The following is a 22810-nucleotide window of genomic DNA, read 5'->3' as shown; positions in this document are numbered from 1 at the left end:
CTTCTCCATGAGAACCATCTTATGATTCTTTGATGGATCCTGGTATAGTTTCACAACGGCATCCCACATCTCCTTTGTTGTTTCTTTCTTTGCAATATGATCTCGAACCCCATCTAGGATCATCCTCTTAGCCTTGGCCATTTCTTTGTTATAGGTTGCCTGTTGTTGTGGATTTGTATGTACGACAAGAACACTATCTGCAAACTCCTTCAGTCCATACTCATCCAACAAGAAAGTCATCCTAGCCTTCCATACACCAAAGTTATGTGAAAATTCCTTGAAATGCAACAACTAAAATTAATTCTCCTAACTGATTATCTAGTTTATTAATTTTTTGATTAATATCGAATTAATCACACTGCAATTTCTTCACAAATAAAAACAAACGTTGTGGAAATAAATTTGTTGGAAACTGAGAAATGCTAAGACACACACACCGTTATTTTTGGACAAATGTCCTCGGAAAAATCCAATGTGGGAAAATCAGTGCAGCAGTGAGGGTTTTTATTATTATGCAACAACAAAATTTCTGAGTAAATTAAAATGTTGCCAAATAGGTTATTCTACCCAAGAGAAATACTGACAAAAATACACTTAGGGATTTTTCCCTCTCTCCAAGCAATCCCGACACCTGATTGCCTCTGAAAAGCTAGCTGTCCAAACCCTCTGCGTAGGCCTTGCTTCACTTCTGCGGAAACCCTCTCACGCTCAACCCAAAACTACTACCAATCAAGCCATCCTGCGTGTTGCTGACTGGGAAACTCTCTTTGACACACTGGAAAATATCCCTAGCCTCTGGAATTGAAAAAGACCTCTTCAGCCCAATTGAACTGCTATGCTAAAGCAACTGTGCAGTCCCTGTGCTGCTTCATGGAGAATAATTTCGACCTCCTCTTTCTGACTCTCTGGAAGTGGAAACTCCATAATAATACCATGCTGCCCCTCTGCCACATGCTACTGGCTTGATATCCACCGCTGAATCACTCCTGCTATTGGGAATAGGAATTGCATAGGCAACTAAGTATCTGCACTGATATATTCTCAATCTACCCATCGACCTCTTCTTATAATCTCCAGTTGGGACTCCAACAACCACGGTTAAAACTTAATCAATGGTTGAGAACACCTCCAAGTCGATTCGTGTGAGTTTCTAGAGAATTCTCACCTTTCTCAATTAATTACTATTAATTAACCATTTTTCCTAAGTTAGACTTAGGAATTTTTTAAATATGGTCAATTAATTTAATTAAGCCATCTCTAGGTGGAATTTCCATAAACGATTTCTGAGTTTTGGAGAACTCATGTGTTTTAGCCTTTCCTCAAGGTTTCAAGACTAGAACACCATCTGATGCTACAAAAACTAACAAGTTAGAGGCTCCGTAAAGTCTATCTTGATCTTTGAGACCTGCTGTGGCCATCCCTGCGAAACTCAAAAACTGGGAAATACACTGGAATTCTCCTCTCTTTCCTGCTGCCTTGCTTCTGCTCTTCGCACTTCCTTGGAAAATGCGTAGATCTGCTCCTGCTTGCCTCTAGCCTTCTCTGAACCTCACATTGTCTGCAACACCTCAACTGGGCAACTCGCTCAACTTTCCGAAAGTTCTTCTATAGAATTTGGCACATGTTTTGCTGCTCTTGATGCTAACACTGACTAACTGGAAAAATTGCTACGACCTACAACTGAAAATATCGAATCTCCATCTAAATATGGATCCGGAAACCCTCTGGAAACCGATTTTCTCATCGGGACCCTTTATTTGGCAAATCCATGACTAGCAAATCTCTGCAATTGAGGCTGATCAATTTTTCCTCCCACCCGGATTTGGAAATTGAACCTTCTGCCTCTGCAATTCACACTTCTTGGTGGCTTGTGCAGATCTGAGAAGTTCGTGCTCAGAACTCCCTCTGAACCTGCACAATTTGTCCTTCTCGCCACTGAGCCTATGATTTGATCGAAATCGCTTTGATACCATGTGAAATTTTCTTTGAACCGTAGCAACTGGAATTTATTCTCCTAACTTATTAGCCGTTTATTAATTTTCTAATTAATATCGAATAAATCACACTGCAATTCTTCACAAATTAATTCTGCGGAAGCTTGATAAAATGTTGGAACTGAGAAAATAGATACACACACAAAATAAAACCGACACAACAGTTTTGGACTAAAAGTCCCTAGAAAAATCCTGAAGGGAAAACCTTTGCAACAGAGGAGGGTTTATTTTTATTATTATGCAACAGTAAAAATTGAGTACAATAATCTGGATGCCCTACTGGCAATCCTCACGCAAAATAAACAGGCCAAAATATTTGTGAGACAAATTGTCTCACTCCACAATAGATTCGGCTCCAGAAACTGGCCCAACTGGGCTACTCGAAATGCCCCTGCGTCATCCTCTATGCAAACCATGCGCAGACCCTACTCGTACTACTTGGAATTGCTCAAAATGTGTCGTTATATGTAACTTTGCCTTTGGAAATGACTCGCTTAGCCATCTGGAAATTTTCCCAGCCTTTAGCACCTGAATCGACCTCCTCTTTAGTTGAATCAATTGGCCCTCTTAAGCTTCTGCGTTGCCCCTGCGCAACCTCACTAAGAAAACAATGCGGCCTCCCTTCTGCTGACTCTTGGGCACTGGAACTCCACCAGAACTCTGCTGTTGCTTCCTCAATCACTGTTGCTCCTCCTTCTCTGGCTTGAACTATTCTTCCTTGCTGAATCATTGCACTGGATAGCTCAATCTGCCTAAGGAACTCACTCTCCCTCTTGCTTGATGTGTCTCACAACTGTATCTATTTCCAACCCATCGATCTTCTCTTATAATCTCTCATTGGAACACCAATGACCATGATTTGATCTGAAGCATAAAAACTGATAGCTTGTTGGCTTGAATGTAAAAGTACACAAAAGGTATTTTGTTATAATAATTTATTATATTTAAAATTGTACAAGTGATGATCAAATGTTACAATGAGGACCTGCATATATACCTAAGCAGGTGTTTTTTCGTGACTGGGCATGTCTTTTAGGCATGCCTTTTCACTTAACCTAATGACTATTTAACATAACCAATATCTGATTATTTAATATTTACATTTATTTTATTTATTTACTTGTTATGAATTATATTCATGACATAGCCCCTTCCTTTAGAAGCTTTGTCCTCAAAGCTTGTTGATGAAAGGACTTGATCTTTTATCTGCTATGAATGTCTTCTCTTCACTTGACTGCTAATACTTTCTTCATTTGATTGTGCCATTGGTAGCTCATCTTCTATGATTCGTTGGTAACTTTGATTTGAGTCCAAGGTTAGGTAAACTCTTCCCCCCCTTTTTTTTATTTTTTATATATATATATATTTTTCAATAATATATACATATAGATATATATATATATATAATAATAATAATAATAATAATAACAATAATATATATATATATATATTTTTTATATAATAACTCAATTTTTATTTTTTTTAATAACTTTTTTTTTACTAAATATTTTTTTGAATAATATTTAAAAAAAATAATATATGTATATATATATTTTTAAATAATCGTATAGTCGAATTTCTTAAAACTATATATATATATATATATATATATATATATATATAGGGTATAATATATAAAGTTATAATTTATATATAAGATGTAATTATATAACTTATATGTGAATTAACTTTATTATTTTCTTACCAAATCGACGATCGTTCAACAGTCACGATGCTTCATTGACATTTTGACTGGATCCGTTCTCCGTATCGGTTGATAGTCAACTACTCCACGTCACTGAGCCACGTCTGTTTGTGGAGCGCTGTTCTCCACGTTGTTCACGATGGTCGACAATATTCTGTACACAATGAAAACACTCCGGGGAATGACTCCACAGCCGTCGTGGTTCTCCCTTACGATGCTTCATTGACATTTTGACTGGATCCGTTCTCTGTATCGGTTGATAATCAACTACTCCACGTCACTGAGCCACGTCTGTTTGTGGAGCGCTGTTCTCCATGTTGTTCATGATGGTCGACAATATTCTGTACACAATGAAAACACTTCGGGGAATGACTCCACAGCCGTCGTGGTTCTCCCTTGCCGTCCGTAACCCCAATTCTTGTACGCACAAAATTTGCCGAGTGCAGAAACCGTCAGTGTTTTATGGTGATGCGTCGGCTGTATTGAGGCTGTAGTGTGGACTAATCGATTGGTGGAGGGATTGAAACCAGAGCACAAGAGGCGGATAGGAATTGCAGACCCTACCACATATTATGTTGGGTTGGATTTGGCGTAACAGTATGAGAGCCTGCCGATTGCTCTGGCGACCTCCATTTGGATCACAGTGCACTTCTTTCAGGGCATAATAGAAACCTTCTACTTTGTTCATAACTTTGTATACGATGGAGAAGGTCCCTTTTCCGATCACCCCGAGCATCACATAGTCTTTCTCGAATCCATGACCCGAGACAATACCAATAGCGAGGTGTTCCATATCAATAAACCCTCGCTCTCCAGAGTGAGAAACTTCCGAGTAATAATATGGATTCTGTAGTAGAAAAAAAGTTTACGCAGTAACCAATAGCCCCACTCTCTGCTCGCAATTTATGCTCAACTTCCCCCTGTGTGCTAACTGGCTTCTTTCGTGGTGTACTTGGACATTTAGGTGATAATATTTGTTCATTTTCTGGAGTTCTTAGAGTGAAAACTCTTGAACCATAAGAAGACACACTTAAAGTAGTTGGAGTACAATCATCACATTTGCTTGGGTTTCTTTTAGACTTAAATTTCGCCCAAGGCGACGACCTCTGTGAAAAGGGTGTCCCTTGTGGAATGTGTATAGCAACTGGGAATTTCTGTGAGTTCGGTGACTCTCCACTGACCACCTTTCTCTTTGACTGTGGTGTGAAGAATTTCAACCCCCACTCCGGTTATCAATTTTCCTTATCACTCCATGCATTTAGTTTTAAATCCAAGAATGATAAAAATTCTAAAATCTGGAAATGACAATATTTTCTGAAAACACAAATTTAGAGATTTCACCACTGCTGAAATTGCAGAAATAAAACACAGCAAAATTATGACAGCCACACACAGAAAATAACACAGTGATATTTGGTCAATGTGATTTTGGAAAAACCCCGTACAACTTTTGGGGAAAACTAGTCTGAGAGCTCTTCTTTATTTATGAAAATGCTTTTACAGAGAAACTGAAATACATAGTAAAAATTCCAACAACCACAAATTACAACTTATCTCGATTTCTGTGCTTGAATTCCACCTCAAAAATCATGCCAATCAGTAAATAGTTTTTCCAGCAATAAAACAACATTAAACGCTGTACGACCCACCTCGAAAAACGTGACCAGAACTTGTTGTATGGACCGTACAGATTTTAGTAGTATGACTGCCTCGAAGTTCATGCCCTTGCTGCTATCCCTCTACCTTGATTTCTGTGTTGCCCTCTTCCTCGATATCTGTGCCTTTCTCCTGCTGTACGATTTTGCCTTGGGATGCGTGCCAATAAATGCTGCTGCCCAAATTTGTTGAAATATCTTCTTGCTGCTCTCCTTCACTTCTTCACTTCTCAGAAATTTTCTCCTTGCTCTCTCTTCTCTTTCTCTCAAATGCTCATGAAAGAATGAATTGATCTTTTTTTATTCTCCTCCTTTTACTCTCTAAATGACCTTTTGGGTTACCCTAAGATCTAATGGCTGAGATTCATTTAGATCTAGGGATGAGAATAAATGTGCATTTAATTCTCACTTTCTATTTTTTAACTCACCCACTTAAATAAAGACCCACTTAGCCTTTTATTTCCATAGTCACTTTTTCACTTTCTAATTCTTCATTGACTTTAATAAAGTCACCTTTAAATTAGAATGTAATTTTACCACTTATAAAGTCACTTTTAAATTAAAATGTAATTTTACCACTTATAAAGTCACTTTAAAATTAAATTGACTTTACCACTTAATAAAGTCACTTTAGGATAAAAGTGCAAATAAATTTGGACACTTTTCGCTAGGCCAAAGATCAAAGCCTTAGGGAACCATTTGTCCTTTGGTACTCAAATTTTAACATGGTGAAGCTCCACTGATCACCTTGCTCTTTGAGTGATGCAAAGCTGCATCGACTGAAATAGACCTTAGCCTATGCTTCTGGTGGTATTTTGTTTGAGGCATCCGTGACTGATAATCTTTTCGTATTAATTTTGTAGAGCCACTGAGTGAATCAGAATCACAACTTGCTCTATCCCATTTATGACTTCTAGTATGTTCATCATAATCTTCTTCTTCCAGTTCAGGGAGATCAATGTCTGGAGGCTGCACTTGGAATTGAGCACTTGGTGCACATGGCAATGAATTAATGTTTCCAAGTATTTTGGACCTATTTTTATCCAGCATCTGCTTCGTGTTCTTATTTTCTTGTTTCCCAAGATATTCTTCATCCACATCTTCATCCTCCTTATCATTAGAATCATCATCTTGATCTACATTGGCTTCATCTTCAACATTATAATTATCTAATGCTTCACCTTGTTTCGTTCCTTCATTGTCACTATCGTCTTCCTCTGCATAACTTTTCTTTAGACATGTTGAAACTTCTGCACATGATTTTTCTAATCATTGAAATGCTTCTTGAATTTTACTAAACTACTCAACGCATTGAGGACGTGAACGTAATGGCATATTGTGTGGCGAACAACATTCAAAGACCCGCATGATTATATTGTGCGCCATGGCTCTAATACCACTGAAGCATAAAAACTGATAGCTTGTTGGCTTGAATGTAAAAATACACAAAAGGTATTTTGTAATAATAATTTATTATATATAAAATGTATATGTGATGATCAAATTTTACAATGAGAATCCGCATATATACCTAAGCAGGTGTCCTTTCATGACTGGGCATGTCTTTTAGACATGCCTTTTCACTTAACATAATGACTATTTGTTAAGTTATGGTATGTTCTATGCTTATAACAGTTTACTTCTTGTTCTTATTATATTCCACCGATTAGCAATCACATGTACATAAAGTAAAGTGCAGATAGAACATTAAACGATCGACAGAAAACAAGCCAAGACAAGAGACACAAGATGTGGCGGCTAGCCAGGGACAAACCCCACAATGTGTGGGGAAACCCTTTGATCAAATCTTCTTTTATCTTCAATAATTCAGCAGAGAGAAATAGTACAATAAATCTGATTCATATCAGCAGTAGCAAACCCTAGATCAACAGTATCAGCATTAGCGGCTTCATTATCAAACTAGGGCAGACGATATCTCACAAACCGATCGTCGGATTGACTTCATTCCACCACCAAAAGTTTCGACTTCCAGAGGAGGTTCAGATGAACCTACAGCGCAGTTCAGATGAGGAGATATTCTAGGCCACGCAGGTCAATCTTTACTTCTGCAGTTGCAGCTTCAGTTTCAGCAGTTTCCGGCTTCAAACTAGGGCAGTCGATATCTTGCAAACCGTTCATCGGATTGACTTCATTCCACCACCAAAAGTTGCGGCTTTCAAAGGAGGTTCAGATGAACCTACAACACAGTTCCAAAGAGGAGATCTTCTAGGCCACGCAAGTCAATCTTTACTTCTGCAGTTGTAGCTTCAGATTCAACAGCTTCCGGCTTCACATGTGTGAGAGAGAGACCCATTTCAGCGCAGTAGAGAAGAGACTCATTTCTGCGCAGTAGAGAGAGAGAGATGTGATGAGATGACTGAGTGAAAATGAGGAAAAGTCCTCTTCTATTTATACATAGCGTTGGTGGGTGAATAGATGCGACTGTTGAGCTTCTGAGCCTACATGAGTTGTAGGTCGGCTTGATAATAATTCCATAATCAAAATAAATTCATATCTCCATGAATACTTATCGGAATCGGATGATCTTTATATCAATCCTACACCTCTCGACGAGAGGAATCTAATAAAAATATTATCAGCCATGAATAAGATGACCCACATGAAGTTTTGCCCTGGTTGCCAATTTTAACACTCCCTCTCAACCAGGGAGAACTTCATCTGCAATCTGTCTATCGGTCGTTACTATTCATCCATCAAATGCACTGCCTTGTACAGCCTAACCCTTGCCCTGCTCTGCTCTATTCTGCCTGTTCTGCTTTGTCTTGTTCTGCCCTGCACTGATCTGTACTGTTTTGCTCTGTTCTGCTCTGCTCTTGCATTGTTCTGTTCTGCTCTGCTTTTGTCCAAATTATGAAGAAGAAGAAATGATCGAGGATGTATCATACTGACTCAAAGTCAGTCTCAGAGTATGTACCACTGGTCCCAGACCAGTCTCAACCAACCCGAAGTCAGCGTCATAGTGAGTACAACTCCACTGGTCCTAGACCAGTATCATCCTCCACTGACTCAAAGTCAGTCTCAGAGTGCGTACCACTGGTCCCAGACCAGTCTCAGCCGACCCGAAGTCAGCTTCATAGTAAGTACCACTCCTACCACTGGTCCCAGACCAGTATCACAGTCTCAGAGAGTGTACCACTGGTCCCAGACCAGTCTCAACCGACCCGAAGTCAGCGTCATAGTGTGTACCACTCTCACTGGTCCCAGACCAGTACTGCACTGACATGAAGTCAGTCTCGGAGTATGTACCACTGGTCCCAGACCAGTCTCAACCGACCTGAAGTCAGCGTCATAGTATGGTACAACTCCTACCATTGGTCCCAGACCAGTATCGCAGTCTCAGAGAGTGTACCACTGGTCCCAGACCAGTCTCAACCGACCCGAAGTCAGCGTCATAGTATGTACCACTCTCACTGGTCCCAGACCAGTACTGCACTGACACGAAGTTAGTCTCGGAGTATGTACCACTGGTCCCAGACCAGTCTCAACCGACCCGAAGTTAGCGTCATAGTATGGTACAACTCCTACCACTGGTCCCAGACCAGTCTCAACCGACCCGAAGTCAGCGTCATAGTATGTACCACTCTCACTGGTCCCAGACCAGTACTGCACTGACACGAAGTCAGCATCATAGTATGGTACAACTCCTACCACTGGTCCCAGACCAATATCATTGATCCCAGATCAATGGAGGTCATCCTAGCGTAGGGAGTACGGTAGATACAATGATGCGTCCATCAGTACTACTATGGTCCCTAACTTTATTTCCTTGCTCATTGATCAAATGAGAGGTACTTCCCATGAGTCCCAGACTGCATGGGTAGGATGCCTCGACAGGAGAACTAATCAATCCTGTCCTCACAGGAGAACACATCAATCCTGCTACAATCGCCATGGAGAACACATCAATCCAGGCCTCACAGGAGAACACATCAATCCTGCTACAATCGCCATGGAGAACACATCAATCCAGGCCGCCATGGAGAACACATCAATCCAGGCCTCACAGGAGAACTAATCATCCTGCTACATAGGAGAGCGAGTCATCCTGTTCCACAAGAGAGTGAATCATCTTGTCCCACAAGAGAGCGAATCATCTTATTCGAGTGCGCACCACCAAGGGAGGGTGAGTCACCCTGTGGTCGTATGTTGCTCCAGTAATAACTGCAAGCCCTCAGAGCTCCCAGAGCTCAATGTATGCAACATGCAGGACCCTTGTACAAGGGTTTCTTGCCGACTCCAAGTCGTTTGGGAAAATCACAGATTAGATCTTTCCTCGGGGCTTTGACAAGGTGTATCAACCTGTACATCATCTTAATGCGATGGAGCATCCTTGCTCATCAAATTACCATATCCCAGATGATGTCTATCTACTGGAGCAATCGACGAATACGGGATTCCTCAATAATCGAATCCCACCTCTGGTTGTTATAGAGAATCACAGTGGTATCCAATGTAAATCCAAACAGCTCACTGAAGAGCTTTCGCAACTACTCTGCCTCACACGAGGTCATGCTAGCAACAATATATCCTGCTTTGGCGGTGCTCAAAGCCACCGACTTCTGCTTCCTGCTCATCCAGGATATCGAAGCAGATCCCACGGTGAAACAGCACCAGGAAGTGCTCTTACGGTCCACCACACTGCCTGCCCAATCAACATCAGTATGTCCAAGTAGTCTCACATCTTTGGCAGTGTATCTTAATCCATGAGAGATTGTGTCCTGAAGACATCTCAGAAGATTCCTGGCATCAATTCAGTGAGGCTCAACCAAATATGAGCTCACAATGCTAACTGAAAAACATATGTTCGGACGGAGGTTCACCAAGAACATCAATGCGAATGAGTTTTTGAAACTCAGAGGCATTTCCCAAGTCTGGTCCGACATCACTATCATATAACTTCTAAAAGTTAAGATCCTCGAGGTAGTCACAGTCTTGCAGTCCATCATACCGAATCTTTCCAATATCTTTACCACATATTTCCTTGAGATAGGAAAATTTCCCTTGGCTTCTGCCACACTTCAAGTCCTTGGTACTTCATTTCAAATTCAGAAGCCATCTCCCTCTTACATTTGTGAATGAGAGGGTTTGCACCTGTAGAGAGAGGTCATCCACATGCAACACCAGTATGGTAGGCTTGTCATCTTTAACCTTAAAGTAAAGGTTAGGATCGGCTTCACTCCTAGTGAATCCCAACTTCATCAAGTAGCTATCGATCCTCTCATAACATGCTCGGGGTGCTTGCTTCAGCCCATAGAGAGCCTTCTTCAACCTGCATACATGAGATTTTCAATCATAAATCTCAAATCCTTCGGGTTGCTCCACGTAGACCTCTTCTTTGATCAAACCGTGCAAGAACGCAGTCTTGACATCCATTTGATGTAGGTTCCATCCTTGTGAAGTGGCAAGGGCTATGATCGAGCGGATGGTCGTATATCTGGCAACAGGTGCAAATATCACATCATAGTCTATACCTTCCTTTTGGGAGAAACCATGAGCAACAAAACGAGCCTTATACTTTTCCATACTTCCATCTGCTGCATGCTATATCTTGCAAATCCATTTGGAAGTAACAACTCTCTTGCCCGGGGGTCTGGGAACTACTTCCCAGACATCATTCTCCATAATAGACTCATATTCTCTGGTCATAGCACCCTTCCATAGTTAATGCTTGATGACATCTGAGAATGATGAAGGCTCATTTTGTATGATCGTGCTCATGATGGTCAGGTATCCCTGATACCTATTAGGTTTCTTACTTTCACAAAAGGTTCCTCGGGGTGCAGCATGTCCTTCAGCATCATCAACTAGGCCCCTAAGCCATTAAGGCCTCTTCCTAGAAGAGGAAGGCTCATGTGGAGGAGGATCAATCGGATCCATGGGTTCTTCTACATTAGGCATTGATTCATCAGCCTTTTCTTTCGGTTCCCTGCTGTCAGCTTCTTGAGAGCTCCTCAAAGTCGGAAGATTGTTCACCTTGCTGAGAGCCATATCTTCGTCAAAGGTGACATCATGAGTAATTACGACTTCCCTTTGACCGGCTACATAGATTCTATAGTCTTTAGTATTTTCACCATAGCCCACGAAAATTTCCTTCTTTCCAGATGCACCCAATTTATTTCTTTTCTCTTTCGGCACATGAAAATATACAGGGCTTCCAAAAATTCTGAAATGAGAAACATCAGGTTTCTTACCAGTGAACTTTTCTTCAGGAGTCTTGGAACCCAATGCTTGATGAGGGCATCGAATTTTGTACATATACGGCAGTGTTTGTAGTTTTAGCCCATAGAAACTTTGGAAGTCTTTAATCATGTAGCATGGCCCGGACAGCTTCCACAATCGTGCGGTTCTTCCTTCCCACCACACCATTCTGCTCAGGAGTATGTGGTGTAGTAGTCTCCCTCTTAATGCCAACCTCAGGTATGCCTGAGTGAACCAACTGTAATATATCGGAGGTCTTGCTTTGGCTTGAGGGGAATGGTCCCCTTTTGAGATTTCCTTTGGCACATCCCGGACATACACCTTCTTTCTCTACTTGGAATTCGGGCATCCCTGTTACCATTTGTCTTACATCGGGTAGAGCTTTGTAATGAAGGTGGGAAAACCTCTGATGCCAAAGTTCGGACTGAAGCGTTGTGTCACAAGACATGACACCTAGCGGACTTCTACCGACTTGATATAAAGAATCAACTCGAAACCCAAGAGTGAAAGCATCTTTAACATTATTTTTCCATATGCGTACCTTACCATCGCTGAAGGTTACCTTATAGCCTTTGTCTTCCATTGCCGAGATGGATACCAGGTTCTTTTTGAGGTCAGGTGCATTTAATACATCCTGGACTTTCTAGCCTTCTTGAATGGTTGTCCTCTTCCTCGATCTCCAGCTCTCCTCTTACCTTTGCTGTTGAATTTGTCATTCCTTTGATTTGCCATCAGAGGGATTTTGATCATCGTCCCGGTGTGAGTCCTTTCTTCTCTTTGCATGAGAAGAAAAGGCAGCAGGAGGACCTTTAGGCATGGGCATTTCTTGCACTTCTTCCCTTGTTTCTTCTTGAATGCATCTAGCCATTAATTCCTCGAAACCAGGAATTACATTATAGTTCAGAAGAGTAGTCTTGAACACGTACCATTCGGATGGTAATCCTCCAAGAGTTGTGAGTGCCATTTCTCTGTCAGTAATAGTTTCCCCAATAGATAGGAGATCGTTCTTGATCTCGGTGATTCTTAAGAAGTATGCTTGCATACTTTCATCCTTACTCTTCTTGATTTACCTCAGCTTATTTCTAAGAAACAAAACTTGATTTGCATCATTAACTTTAAATAAACTCACCAGTCTATTGTAGATTTCCTTGGAGGTGTCCAGTTCAGAGATGTAGGCCACCAAGTGCTTGTTGATAGAGTCCCGGATGATCTTCTATTGTTTTGACTTCTCCATTTTTCCATTTGTTCCAGGCAGCAGCGGATGCATTTGATGGAGGCTCAATAATATTGCCTCCAACACTCCTTGATTCTCAAGGGTTAGATCGATAGACATCTTCCATCCGTGATAGTCAGCTTTCTCACGGAGCTTGTCTTCAGCATGAAAGAGTGTTGAGGACCCCATGTTTCTTTTAGGATAGCCTTGCCAATCTTCTCTTCAATGATTGCTCTTGCTCTTGCTCGGGCTTTGTCTTCACCTCAGCTCCGATTCCATGTTAAGTTATGGTATGTTCTATGCTTATAACAGTTTACTTCTTTTTCTTATTATATTCCATCAATTAGCAATCACATGTACATAAAGTAAAGTGCAGATAGAACATTAAACGATCGACAGAAAACAAGCCAAGACAAGAGACACAATATGTGGCGGCTAGCCAGGGACAAACCCCACAATGTGTGGGGAAACCCTTTGATCAAATCTTCTTTTATCTTCAATAATTCAGCAGAGAGAAATAGTACAATAAATCTGATTCATATCAGCAGTAGCAAACCCTAGATCAGCAGTATCAGCATTAGCGACTTCATTATCAAACTAGGGCAGACGATATCTCACAAACCAACCATCGGATTGACTTCATTCCACCACCAAAAGTTTCGGCTTCCAGAGGAGGTTCAGATGAACCTACAACGTAGTTCAGATGAGGAGATATTCAAGGCCACGTAGGTCAATCTTTACTTTTGCAGTTGTAGCTTCAGTTTCAGCAGTTTCCGGCTTCAAACTAGGGCAGTCGATATCTTGCAAACCGTTCATCGGATTGACTTCATTCCACCACCAAAAGTTGCGGCTTTCAAATGAGGTTCAGATGAACCTACAGCGCAGTTCCAAAGAGGAGATCTTCTAGGCCACGCAAGTCAATCTTTACTTCTGCAGTTGCAGCTTCAGATTCAACAGCGTCCGGCTTCACATGTGTGAGAGAGAGACCCATTTCAGCGCAGTAGAGAAGAGACTCATTTCTGCGCAGTAGAGAGAGAGAGATGTGATGAGATGAGTGAGTGAAAATGAGGAAAAGTCCTCTTCTATTTATACACAACGTTGGTGGGTGAATAGATGCGACTGTTGAGCTTCTGAGCCTACATGAGTTGTAGGTCGGCTTGATAATAATTCCATAATCAAAATAAATTCATATCTCCATGAATACTTATCGGAATCGGATGATCTTTATATCAATCCTACACCTCTCGACGAGAGGAATCTAATAAAAATATTATCAGCCATGAATAAGATGACCCACATGAAGTTTTGCCCTGGTTGCCAATTTTAACACTATTTAACATAACCAATATCTGATTATTTAATATTTACATTTATTTTATTTATTTACTTGTTATGAATTATATTCATAACAAAATCGTTATCAATGCCTACAATCATCTTAGACTCGATCCATGACATGTGAGTCTCTAGCCTTTCTCGATCTTTCTCAATTAATTGTTGTTAATTAATTAGTTTTCCTAAGTTAGGCTTGGGCATTTTTAATTATTGATCAATTAACTTAATTGAACTGTCTATAGGTGTTTTCTTCAGAAACCTTTTCTGGGTGATCTCGTGTTCTTTAGCCTCTCCAACATAACTCGAGACCAGAACACCTGTCTGATGCTACTAGTCTATTTAAATATTGGAAGGTGATCCTAGTTTTAAATATTTATATGCCCTTAACATCCAAGTTTTGTCCACTTAGATGCATATATGATCTTAATCTCTAATGAATGGTTGCTTTCACTGTAGTGTAAGTTGGTCTTGCCAAGTGGCCCACAATAGCACAAGCCTTAAGGGCACCTACTCCAGAGATACATAGGTTTGACAGAGGCGTTGACGACTTAGAGATGTAAATTGCCCATTTACATCAGAGCGTTGGGCAATATGATGAATGGAACAACTGATGCACAGTTTGTAGTACTTGTGGGACTGAGGATGCTGGTCTTCTTTTGCTTAGCATAGAGGATTCTTGATGATTGCACCATTAGACCCAGCATGCCCCCAAGTTGGCCTTGACACTACTTGATGGGCAAGCCATGATTCAGGGCCCATATGAGAACGGTCTTCCATGAGAGGAGTAGGGAGGGCTTGTTGCATAAGATGGAGCCCTAATGCTAGAGCAAGAAGGCACTACGTTGACCATTAGACACCCATGGAGATGACATGGCGACTCCCAACTAGATTTGGGACCTTTGGAGTTGCTTTGAGGCTGGATTTCAGGACTACTCAAATGTTGGGTGATTATGATGCTTGGAGACACCTTCAACCTTCTCTTCACTATCACTCAACATTTGGGGCCCAAAAAGGGGCATGACATCATCATAATTGAGGCTTATGGGCTCACACATGTGGGTATATTTTGGCACAATTTCATGTTGAGCTAGTGGGTTGGTCGTTAACCCAAGGTTTTCTTGTGTTTACTCATTGTCAAACTTGTTTTAGGGGCTTCTTAGTTGAAATTAGGTGAGGTAGACCTCATATAAATAAAAGGTCACCTCACTCATTCATTCATCATCACTTGTGGACTATTTTGACCCTCTTAGAGATTTCAGCCTAGCTCTTGTAGCTTGCTACTCTTGTGGAGATGTGATCTTTGTGGATATTTTTACTATTGGAGACTAGTCCTTTTTGTGGAGACATCACTTTGGGATAATAAAGGATTGTTCATGGATATCTTGTGAGTATTTTTATTGTTGAATATCTTTTATGGTTATTGCATGCAATATATTTTGCTGGGGCTTCTATGTTCTTTGTCTAATTGCATATCTTTATATGAAATTTTTGTGGGATATTTTATGCTCTAATTAAAGAATCTTGAACATCCCTTGAGAACCTCCTAGAGAGCTTTTCTCTTGATTTTATCCCCGTATTGAGTGATAGCTAGGGTTTTGAAAAAGGAAAATTAAGGTTTCCTCACTTACTCCCTTCTAGGGTTTGATATCTCCATAGTAATTTTTCCCTTAGATTCCATCACCCAAGAAGTGGGCACTAGGTTCCACATAGATGATCAAACACTAATACTACATTTTTTTCTTTCTCAATCAATTTCGACCCTTCAAGGCAAGCCACTAAGGCTAGGGCATAGGGCCAAATTCAACTAGGGTCAAGTTGTTGATTGGTTTTGAGGCTCTTCTTTATTGTTGGACCTTATAACATCGAAATCTTCCCTTGTGCATGGTTGGAATAGCCTTCCTAGGGCTGACGTCACAAACCCTAAGCAATTTTGCCCTAGGAAAACCCTAATCTAGCATTAAAGCTTCAACTTAGGGCTTGTTGAAGGCTTGTGGCTCCTTGTTGATCACACCTATCTTGCAAGCCTTTTCTTGCTCTTATATGCCTGAGTGTGCCAATTTTGTAGCATATTACTCGAACCCTAGGCTATAAGTATTCTTGGTAAGTTCCTTGGAGGGCTTGCTATTCCTTATTTTATTGGATTGAGCCTTTTTCTTAGTCTGAGTGCCCTACCGAAGCCTATTCAAGTTGTTACCTTCTAGCTATTGGTTAGAATGTCTATTAGGTGATTTCTACAGAGAAGCCTCCCTTGTGGTGAAACTCCACTAAAGAGCAGGGGGTGGAGTGCTGCGGTGATAGTGGCCTCCACCTCGTTGTTGTATCTTGCTGTAGCCTTTGTCTTGTGAGGCCTCTGACAAGGCCTGCTAGATTTTGAGGCAACACGGCCTACACACACTTCCCCTTCTTTTCTTTTTGATTTTTCTTTATTTTTGCTAGGTCCTTTTTTGCTTTAGATAGGGATTTTGTTGTTAGGACCTCGAAAGGTGGGTGGGGCATAGAGAAGTAGTTTATCTTTATATTTTCTTTATTTGTTTTGCTCTTTACCTCTTAAGCCTTTTATTTTAGCTTGAGTTAGTTAGGTTTTGCATTTTTCCTTTCTCCTTTGTTCTTGACCCTTTTGATGACATTTGATAAGTTAACCGTAAGTTAGGGATATTGATTATTATTATTATTTTAATGGATGAGATGAAAATCTAAGAAAAATTGATTAAAAGTGTATGGAGGTGATGTGACTACACAACTCACCTTGACTTCGTAGTAGTACTTAGTGGCCTAGATTAAGGCACATTTATCTAGAAGTAATTATGTCCCAACATGGTTAGATATAGTAACAAGGTAACATCTTTGCTTTGTTATGGGTGATAAAGTATCCATCTAATGCTAAGCACATTCAACAAACAAGTCAAAACCTTAGCATTACTTCTAAGTAGGGGAACAACCAAAGGAAAACCATACCAACTGCAGACTAAGTGTCATGAGGCATCATCTAGCACATCTGAGATAGAGAGCATAGGACACAAGGACTGATATACCACTAAACTGATGAGTACAGGTATGCAACTGATGAGATGGAGAAACAGGTCTGGGTTGATGAGCAGGTCTGTCATCAAATTAACAACAAATTGCACCCATATGAGTGTGTCTCTGATGTAGCTGATTGAAGGGAAACAGGAGGGATGCTGGGATTGATATTTACTTGGCCAACTTTCCTTAGTTGTGTCTTCAAGTCATTCTTATGTTTTGATGTGAATTTAATTATCTTTGCGTATCAGCCACTATCATTCACATCATGATCAGCTTTCTTATATTTCTTAGTCTTAAATTGTCTTGGTTCAATAACAGAAAGGATGCAATTACGATCATGGACGAATTGATTGAAAAGATTGAATCCAGAGCAGAATCACGCCTTACAGTGACCGATCCAGATGTAGCTCCAGTGATATTGCGTTTAGCACATCGTTATGAACTATCTGCTGCAGAGTCAGATTTGTTTCAGCTTCTTTTTGTTAATGGTGCCTCCAGATCTGTTTCATTTCATGCTGTAACAGGTGACCTATATTATCTAAAGTAGAATGTATTGACATGTTTTCTCCTTGATTGTTAATATGTTGATCTGAGACTATATGTACTGCACTATAGTCTCATTGATTTTCTATTTTAGTTTTCCTGCTGGGCATGTTTTATTTGATTATGGGATGTGCAGGAGGAAAGAAGGATGCTGAGGAGATGGCTATGAAGCTTTGTAGAATGAGCTTATTGGAGTTGGAAGAGTTCTTGGATGACAAACGGACTCATATATCTGAGGGCATTATTGTAGGACAAGTTTGTTTAATGAACAAGACTCATCTGAGAGTCTAGTTGTATTTTTGTTTAACATTTGAACTGACCGTTCTTTGTGTTTTGATTGAGTTACTTTTGGTAATTAATGAGCTTAATGATATAAGTGGTGTGAGATGAATATGATCATGTTGTGTTTGAAACTTTGAATTGAGAACTGCTAGCTAGACAGAACTGATTTTCCTTCAAGTGGTGTAGTATATATAAACTAAAATATTTTCCTTTTGGAGGCTTTTTTTTTAAAATTTATGAAATACTTGGTTGATTAATTGAGCATCGATACTTCAGGTTGACTATAATGGGAAAACAATTCGGATGGCGAAGGAAGCTATATCAGCATTGTTGCTGAGGCCGCTGGATACTGATCAGCGATTGAAATTGAGCAAGACAGAGCTTCTTAATGTTATGGAGACTTCAAATGTAAGTTTGATGTCGATTTGGGCATGTTTTCTGGTATAATTTTCATGTTAGACGTCAATGCCTTTCTTGGTTCTGTAGTCCATAACTATTTGTTTATGCACAGGGAAAATTTAATCAGATCATATGACAATTAATTATAGCATATGAATTTACATCTTTTTTCTGTAAGAACTCTAATGGCAGAAGATCTGTATTTTAGAAACACACAATTTTGTAACTTGTTTTCTAAGCATTATTGAATAAGAAACAATGATTATATCTCTGGAAATTTCTGTAATTATAGCATATGAATTTACATCTTTTTTCTGAAAGAACTCTAATGGCAGAAGATCTGTATTTTAGAAACACGCAATTTTGTATCTTGTTTTCTAAGCATTATTGAATAAGAAACAATGATTATATCTCTGGAAATTTCTGCCACTTTTCATGAGAAATTTTAATTTGTTGAATTTATCACATCTGCTAATCCATTTTATTGGCAGAGTTGTTTGGTTATTCTTTTTCATAATTACTGTTCATAAATTTGAAACTAAGTTATTCTTTTTCATATTAGTTACTCAGAAATTTGAAATTAAGTACTTTGTATATATAAAATAAAGCAGAATCAATATTCTTAGATGTTCTCTTCCTTGTCAGTTCATGAACTTCTCTTAGTGTTGTGATGCACGAAGTAAGTAGATCCATTAAGAGTAGGCCATGGTAACAATTCATGAATATGCCACCTTTTATATTGCTTTGCTTTATATGATCCTTTTTTCCCTAATTTTGGATTGTACCATGTTTCCCTTTTCAGAGTTTCTTCAGTCTCAATGACATCAAGCTGTATCCATGTTTCTGTCTTGTGTAATAGCTGTGCTCCAAGATATTGTAGGTCATTTTATTTAGTTAGCTTCTTTATCAATAGTTTATCCATGCCACTTGGATTTTCTACACCATGGTGTTGGCCCTAAGATGGCCTTCTACTTGGAGCACTTTCTATTGCTAAGGGAATGGGCTTATCATGTACTCAAAGTACACTAGTTGAAATTTGTCATCTCAGGGAGAAATTCCCTCCTTTGGGAAGCCCTTCTCACCCTAAGGAGATCCTACTAACCCTTGGACGAATTTAATTTCTACAAGGAAAAATATTATTTTTAATATGAAACCACAACTACACAAAAGTACAAGTTGGCCTAAAGGAGGAAATTCGACCTGCTGAACCACATATAAATAGACATCACTTTGCATCATTTGGAGGCATCACATCACATCTTTTCTTCTCATTGGTTCGTACAAGTCTGAAATTGCAGGGCCAAGTTCACACATGTGAAGGAGAGAGTGTCTTTTTCTGTTGACTGAGTTTGACTTCTGTTTGGGACTGTTTTGACCAGTGTTGACTATGGAGGATTTGACTTTGTTTGACTGATTTTTGGATCTGTATGGAAGGTTGAGTTGACTGGGAGGTTGACCAAGATTTTTCAGAGCATTTTGACCAGTGTTGACCAAAATTTCTGTGCTAGGGTTTCCACAGGTCAAACATTGACTTTGACCAATTTGTGGGCAGAATTTGTTAAATGTTCTGACCAAGTTTGACTGAGCTAAGGAGGCCGAGTTGACTGTTGCTGTGACCGAATTTTTCTGGGCACTTTGACTGTTGACTGGTTAGGGCAGAGTTGACTGCTGTTGACTTTGATCAGAAATTGCAGATTTTACTTTTGACCAGATTTGACTTTGGGCTTATCTTTGATTGGATATTGGATTGGTGTTTAGGAAAGTCAAGGCTTTGACCTTTGACTCATTGTTGATGTCCTTGGGTATTGTATCTCTCTGCTGAACATTTGATGACAATTTAATAGAAGAAGAATTTGGAAAGGGTTTTCCCCTTGTGGGGCTTTTTCCTGGTCTTTGACCAAATTGCAGTGTCTCTATTGTTCTTGGCTGTCTTCTATTGTGCATTTGATTTACTGTTCTATCTATAATTGCTTATTGTTGTTGGAAGATTGAATTTATTGGATAAAGTGATTGCTAATGGAAGAATAATTGTAATAAGTGATTGTGTCAGCATAGAACACTGGAAACTTAACAGCCCTTAGACATATGGCCTTAGGTTCTTCCTTCCCCATTTCAGCATTCTCCCTTAACACCTTTGGGTTGAGTATAGTCAAGAGAAGAGGATTGGTTAGTGATGGCACTTGTAGGAGGTGGACTCAGAAGACATTTACATTTTTAAGTACCCCATTTATTATGAAATCCATGGCAGACACCATTGTTGGTTTAAGATCACATGGTTACTCTGCACTTGAGGCCATGTGTTGATTGATTGTATCGATTATACCATAGCTTCATGGACCTTGTTACAATGTATTGAAATGACAGTGTATATATCCCCTGTTTGTGCTTTATGGACCTTGTTACTTGCCAAATTAGCAGCGTGGATAAGGTCCCAATCAAGGGGATGTATACACTATGACTTTGATACACTCTCCCTACACTTTAGGCTAGCTCCTAGGAAGCCACAGGGGCTATCCCATTGATGTATCTAAGAAGGACTTCAACACACATGCGTTAGATAGACTAGTGCCTTATTAAATATAAAATGACTTATGAAGCAAGTTTTAGGCTTGAACTACCAATGGATGCAGAGGGTTCGGAGTTAGATAGTGAATAGGCATATCCGATATCTGCATAAACACTTCAGAAAATTCAGACCAGCAAGATGAATTCCACTTAATCACTCAAATAACAATGTTCTTTTAGTGCACAAGATTAAGTGTTGATTGCATAAACTAAGGAGAAGAGTTATCTTTGAGTTACCTCTTGAGTATATGCTTGAACAAGGACAGATTGGTTGCTGTCCTGCACTTTTGAATCTGATAAATGAGTAAAAACACATAAAATTACAGATTTAAACGATGTTGAGAGCGACCCTGAAGTGTGGAAACACACTAGGACCTTATGGACCTTGGGTGCTCTTCCTAAGGCAATAATATATAGGTGAAATAACAGCCCAGCAATAGAAATCAGCAAGTAAAATGAGTTATAACACAGTTCACTGCAGCTGTACTTTAAAAAATTGCAGCAATTTAAGAGATTGAATTCACTTCCAAATGTTGATGCGAGTAGCATCAGAAGGCCTTCTACAATTGCTTGGCATTTTAGCATGTGGAAGGCATTATTTGCCTCTTCTAGTGATTTATATCTTCTTTCCTAAGTTTAATTTAGGAAAAGTATAATAATTAAAGTCAATTAATTATTGTGGACTATTGGGTTATTTTCTAAGGATAAATAATTTAATTATTTAAGCGAGTTAGAAATAATCTTTGTCCTTAATCTTCAAGATATTTCTAGAAGGAAGATTCAAGATGTCTCTAGAAGGAATCTTCAAAATGTCTCTAGAAGAAAGATTCAAGATGCTTCTAGTGAGGAGATTGGGGTTAGAGATTTGGAATCAATGAAGATTATGAATGGAGGCTAGTGATGGACGTGAAGACGCAATGAAGAGCATAAGTGTGTGAGCGAGTCATCATGAGAGAGCGACTCTCTCTATGGTGCGAGTGGCTCAGTGACCAATGTGCAGAGGAGGAGAAGTGCCAGTGGGTTTGAGCAAATCCAGGAGGGTCGAGTTGCAGGGCCGGGTTGCCAAAACGAGTTTGAGTGGGGTTTTTCCAATGTGCATTAGTCGCAGGGTGCGGATTGAGTTGCTGGGGGGTGTAGATTTGATAGAATGCTGATTTTTTTAGAGCGATTTCATCTGGATGCAAATTTCTTTGTGGCCAACTTACTTGGGCCGAATTCATTATGGGGGAGCTGAGTTGCAGGTTCCAGAGTGTATTTTTTCCTTGTATCTCTATGGGTCAAAAAACCCATATTTTCTAGATAATGAAATGATGGAGAATTGTTTGTGTGTTAATTGATTTTGCAATGTGTGATTGATCTCTTTGGTTTATTTTTGCTGCCTATTTTAAATTCTAGAAGTTAAAAATACCAGTGATTTTATTTTTCGGAGATTCAATTATATTTGGGTAAATAATTAATAAACTGAGGATCAATTGAATTGCCGTGAGCAAATAAATTTGGTTGGTATTAGAAATCTAACATGGTACCAGAGCTATCTAAAAGACTCTGAAAGAGAGATTTGAGATCACGAGGTTTTGAGGCAGCAAAATTATTTCTAAAAATTTTGAAACTAGGTTTTCTGGCCGTGGTTGATTTGCAAAGGTGGCATCATTAAACAATTTGAGATATGCAGATAGGTTGGACGGGGTATCCAATTTCAGCCCCTGGAAGGAGAAAATTACCTGGATTCTGAAGATGAATGATCCTTGCGATTTAGTAAGCAGAGATGTGTATGTTCTTTCAGATCTAGTACAAGCAACAGAACATAGAACCAAGGATATGAAAACGAGGTCCATAATTTTGGATGGTGTGAGGGTCATATAATTCCTCACATATC

The 22810-nt window shown here is 39.6% G+C and overlaps 1 protein-coding gene across 3 annotated transcripts in view; it reads left to right on the top strand.

The window, feature by feature from the left end:
- The window catches only part of LOC149232883 (uncharacterized), a 509382-nt gene that overhangs the window by 20124 nt on the left and 466448 nt on the right, over window positions 1–22810 (top strand). For 2 of the 3 annotated variants that reach the window (XM_089379540.1, XM_089379538.1), the window contains exons 2-4: window positions 17464–17669; window positions 17825–17943; window positions 18247–18378. In XM_089379540.1, coding sequence (XP_089235666.1) covers window positions 17464–17669; window positions 17825–17943; window positions 18247–18378 — 457 coding nt within the window. The remainder of the gene's footprint in view (window positions 1–17463; window positions 17670–17824; window positions 17944–18246; window positions 18379–22810) is intronic. The other variant, XM_089379539.1, reaches the window with a different exon arrangement.

Source organism: Pinus tabuliformis, chromosome J (genome assembly GCF_031772625.1).
Source record: "Pinus tabuliformis cultivar Carrire ecotype Pingquan chromosome J, CPIR1, whole genome shotgun sequence".
Taxonomy (NCBI): Eukaryota; Viridiplantae; Streptophyta; class Pinopsida; order Pinales; family Pinaceae; genus Pinus; species Pinus tabuliformis.
The sequence above is the reverse complement of the archived record's forward strand: the minus strand, read 5'-3'. Positions and strand labels throughout refer to the sequence as shown.